Raw genomic sequence first — 4,984 nt, 5'->3', positions numbered from 1 at the left:
TGATTATGAATGTGATGTGAGATGCAATAGATTGCTTAATTTATGTACATTCATGTTCCCCAGATGATGAATCCTATTGACTTTGGTGGAAGTAAGATGGTAGGTTAAGTTGAGGAAGTATCCCATCTGGTGTGATCCTACGTATTGCTACATGAAATATATTTAATAACCTAAACAAGTAGACAACAACAGGAAATGATCCCCACACCTGGATCAAATGTTCCAGATCAAATCTACGCTGCCTTACAGTCTTTGGATGGATTTTCAGTTGGCCTCAGTCGTGAGGAAGACGGTGTTGACAAAGCGGGCGTGTCTCTGCCGCCCCACCATCCAGCCTGTTTTGGGCAGATCATCCAGGCATGTGTGGAGGACCACCAGGCAAGGCTTTGTACTTCCCCCCCGGAGGAGTCTGCTGCTGCTGCTGCTGCTGCTGCTTCTCTGCTGCTGCTTCTCTGCTGCTGCTTCTCTGCTGCTGCTGCTTCTCTGCTGCTTCTCTGCTGCTGCTTCTCTGCTGCTGCTGCTGCTGCTGCTTCTCTGCTGCTGCTTCTCTGCTGCTGCTGCTGCTGCTTCTCTGCTGCTGCTTCTCTGCTGCTGCTTCTCTGCTGCTGCTGCTGCTTCTCTGCTGCTGCTGCTTCTCTGCTGCTTCTCTACTGCTGCTGCTTCTCTGCTGCTGCTTCTCTGCTGCTGCTGCTGCTGCTTCTCTGCTGCTTCTCTACTGCTGCTGCTTCTCTGCTGCTGCTTCTCTGCTGCTGCTGCTTCTCTGCTGCTGCTGCTGCTTCTCTGCTGCTGCTGCTGCTGCTTCTCTGCTGCTGCTGCTGCTTCTCTGCTGCTTCTCTACTGCTGCTGCTTCTCTGCTGCTTCTCTACTGCTGCTGCTTCTCTGCTGCTGCTTCTCTGCTGCTGCTGCTGCTGCTTCTCTGCTGCTTCTCTACTGCTGCTGCTTCTCTGCTGCTGCTGCTTCTCTGCTGCTGCTGCTGCTTCTCTGCTGCTGCTTCTCTGCTGCTGCTGCTGCTTCTCTGCTGCTGCTTCTCTGCTGCTGCTGCTGCTGCTTCTCTGCTGCTGCTGCTGCTTCTCTGCTGCTTCTCTACTGCTGCTGCTTCTCTGCTGCTGCTGCTGCTTCTCTGCTGCTTCTCTACTGCTGCTGCTTCTCTGCTGCTGCTGCTGCTGCTTCTCTGCTGCTGCTGCTGCTTCTCTGCTGCTTCTCTACTGCTGCTGCTTCTCTGCTGCTGCTGCTGCTTCTCTGCTGCTTCTCTACTGCTGCTGCTTCTCTGCTGCTGCTGCTGCTTCTCTGCTGCTTCTCTACTGCTGCTGCTTCTCTGCTGCTGCTTCTCTGCTGCTGCTGCTTCTCTGCTGCTGCTGCTGCTTCTCTGCTGCTGCTTCTCTGCTGCTGCTGCTTCTCTGCTGCTGCTGCTGCTTCTCTGCTGCTGCTGCTGCTTCTCTGCTGCTGCTGCTTCTCTGCTGCTGCTGCTTCTCTACTGCTGCTGCTTCTCTGCTGCTGCTGCTTCTCTGCTGCTGCTTCTCTGCTGCTGCTGCTGCTTCTCTGCTGCTGCTGCTCCTCTACTGCTGCTGCTTCTCTACTGCTGCTGCTTCTCTGCTGCTGCTTCTCTGCTGCTGCTGCTGCTTCTCTGCTGCTGCTGCTGCTTCTCTGCTGCTGCTGCTGCTTCTCTGCTGCTGCTGCTTCTCTGCTGCTGCTGCTTCTCTGCTGCTGCTGCTTCTCTGCTGCTGCTTCTCTGCTGCTGCTGCTGCTTCTCTGCTGCTGCTGCTGCTGCTTCTCTACTGCTGCTGCTTCTCTACTGCTGCTGCTTCTCTGCTGCTGCTTCTCTGCTGCTGCTGCTTCTCTGCTGCTGCTTCTCTGCTGCTGCTGCTGCTGCTGCTGCTGCTACAAATCAGTTACTCATCACACCGACTGGAGATCACCAACAAAGCACAGCACCTCGACAGGTAAACAACCTCACATCTGTAATGTGATGTATAGTTGCCCTCTATTGAAAATACTTTATAAATGTTTCATTTTTATTGGGCCGATAAGTCAGATTCTACTACAGCAAAAAATGTGAATCCTCCCAAATTCTCGCTGGTCTCATGAATCCTGAATGTAATATTTATGAGGAGGATGATGGACGTGTCTCCTCCTCCTCCTCCTTGTCTCTATATGGTTCTCATGCTGCTCTAATCTTTCTCAGCGGTGAGTAAGGTGATTTCATCATTTATTAGATCCAGTAAAGCTACAAATCACAGAGGTCTGGTCACATTGTTTAAACGTGGGGAGCAGACTGCTGCTGTAATCCACGCTGAAATTCCCCTGAAAGAGGCTCTTGTTGCCCCCCCCCCCCCATACCCCCACCATGCCCCCCCTCCCCTCTACCGGCTGGAAAACGTTAGAAGCCAGGTTATGTGAATGTCCAGTGTCAGAGGACTTCTTAAATGGCATTAGGTTTGAATGTCTGTATCAGAGCAGAGATCTGCCGTTCGACTGGAGCTTCCTCTGATCTCACTGCCGCAGTCCTGAGACCGGGACCAGGGCTGGGACCAGGGCCAGGACCTGAGGTCTAGATGAAGAACCAAAGGTGTGTCTTAACAAGTCTTCAAGAAAGAAACCCGTGGATTTCAGTTCTTGCTTTTATGCCAGAAGTTTGTATTTAAAAGAAATAGTTCAACATTTTGTGTTAATTAGTGAGATGCGATGCTAGGTATTCCCACCCGTTGTCAGTCTTTGTGCTAAGCTAAGCTAACGGGCAGCGTGGAATAAGCATATTTCCCAAACTATTCCTTTAAAACATATTACAACATACAATTGAAGATTATTTGTATTGGATTATTTTGTATTTGAACTGTATTTAAATGTAAATATGTTTCAAAAGTAAAAGTACATCAGTAAAGACAAAAGTGAGGGGGAAAGTGAAGAAGATGGCAGGAAAGGTTTGCCATGTTTTGCTGTTGATGGTGCAGATTTAATCCATCCATTACTCCCCAGACCTGGTTCCCACCCAGCAGCAGTCGGACCCCCAGACCTGCAGAGGCGTGGCCGAGTGCTGAAACCTGCTTTAAAGCTGGACAGGTGATGTCAACAAATCCAAACCGTGTTATGACAAATAAGACAAGCGCGCTATCGCAGCCTGATGATGAACACAAAGCCCTTTTTCTTTTCCCTTTTTCTTGACTTTGCCAGAGATCCAGTCACATCCTTTCTGATGAGTAGATCCCGAGGAATCCCCCCCCCCCCCCCCCCCCCGACCCACGATCACACATCACCTTCCTCCCCCATCGCTCCCATGCCTCGGCCACCACCATCCCTATCAAAGGCTTAGTGCGATCTGAGGAAAAGATGAAGGGCAAAAATGTGATTTTGAAGAAGGAAAAAAAAGAAGTAAGAAGCCAGTGAAGTGTAAGAGGACTGAGAGAACACCGAGTACAGCGTTGATGGAACCAGGCCATTATGAATCAAACAAAAGGCTTCAACAGTTTCAGCTCATAATTCAACACATTTCAAACCTACTACATTTATATGTTTATCTGCCAAAAGCAATGATAAGAAAATGTGTTTTTTCAAAGTGAGTTAAAAAGGAGACCGCGGGGGGTGGGGGTGGTGTGGGGGGGCGATGGTGAGGATGAAGGATGTGTTGTTGAAGGAGACAGCATCCGAGGTGTCAAAGCAAACAAGACGAAGCAGAGAGGGCCACAGGTGTGCAGTCTGCTCGCCTCGCTGCAGACAGCCCCGAGCATGCATACCACTGCAGGCCGAGCTCTCTCTCCCCCTCTCTCTCTCCCACTGGCCTCCTCCACCTCCATCCACCTGGTTTGGGGGGGGGGGGGGAGAAAAAAAAACCAGCACACCTTTTGTTGGGAGGCTCTCAAAAAATGACACATTACAACTTTCTTTTTTTTTACGTTAACATCGACGGGATTAAAGATTTCTGGGTTTCATGCTTTGTTTTATTTTTCTGCATATAACTCAGAAACAGGTCATAAATGTTTTTTTGCTTTTCCCATCATCACCGTTGTCACACAGAATTGTTTTTCCATTTCAAGTAACTTTATGAAAACAGTCTGACCGTTGGGCTCCACATCATTCCTCTTCCTCCCTCTCCCTCGTTTTCTCACCCCCTCACCTCCTTCCTCCCCCCTGACGGGGATAAGCTGTGGTCGGGCCCTGACATCCCAAGTAATTTACTAAGTCAACACGGAGTGAAGAGGGCCGGTGTGCTGTGGAGAAAGGCCCTCTGTGCAGCGCCGCGGCCCCTGAGGAGACACACCACCACCAGGCTGCACGCCGGGCTTTATTACCAAAGACAAAGCATCAAATATCCACATATTGCAAAAGTACGTGGATAATATACAGGCTATAAAGTCACAAATGGACAGTCCTTCAGTGGGAAGTTTCCTTGGACGGACCAGCTTTGTCCATTTGGGAGTTATTATTTTACATGAATTCCAAGATGGCAAAGACGTTGCAAGTAAATCCAGATTCATCCTTTTTCATCTTCGAGATCTAATACATGCAAGATGCTCTTTGAAATGTCACGACTGTCTGCAAGGAGAAAACACAAAATAACAGTTCACTTCATGTGAGGTTTCTTTCATGTTGAAGACTCGTGCATGAGGAAATGTTGCTCTAAATACAACGATGCAAAACGCATAATCAACCTGTTAAAGAACGTGCACGGTTGCACGAGTCCAAATGAAGATGCATAAACTAAATGCACTACATGAACACGTACACACACACACACACACACACACACACACACACACGCTTGTTCAGGTGCAGCCGCCCACTCTCACTGCAGGCAGCTCCTTGTAAAGGGGCCTTGGTAATCACTGTGTTTGCTTTCCCATTAGGCCGCTCTTCAGAAGCGAGGGCGACCCGGCTCCTTCGCTCCCCGAGGACAGCTTTGCACTCCTCTCCTAAAAATGCCTTATGAAGAATTAGCCACATAAACACCTGCAAATGAAGAGCCAGAACCTCCAGAAGAAACTGTATCTTT

General features: G+C 49.4%; 1 protein-coding gene across 1 annotated transcript in view; it reads left to right on the top strand.

Moving 5' to 3' along the window:
• Nucleotides 1–3,035, top strand: part of smoc2 (SPARC related modular calcium binding 2) — a gene marked incomplete at its 3' end in the record, with an annotated part of 9,278 nt that extends 6,243 nt beyond the window's left edge. Inside the window, exon 3 of the mRNA XM_084020904.1 lies at nucleotides 2,974–3,035. Coding sequence (XP_083877030.1) covers nucleotides 2,974–3,035 — 62 coding nt within the window. The remainder of the gene's footprint in view (nucleotides 1–2,973) is intronic.
• Nucleotides 3,036–4,984: the final 1,949 nt, after the last annotated feature.

This window comes from Eutrigla gurnardus, assembly GCF_963514095.1.
Source record: "Eutrigla gurnardus genome assembly, chromosome: 11".
In the NCBI taxonomy this organism is placed as follows: Eukaryota; Metazoa; Chordata; class Actinopteri; order Perciformes; family Triglidae; genus Eutrigla; species Eutrigla gurnardus.
This window is presented reverse-complemented; position numbering and strand designations above follow the sequence as displayed.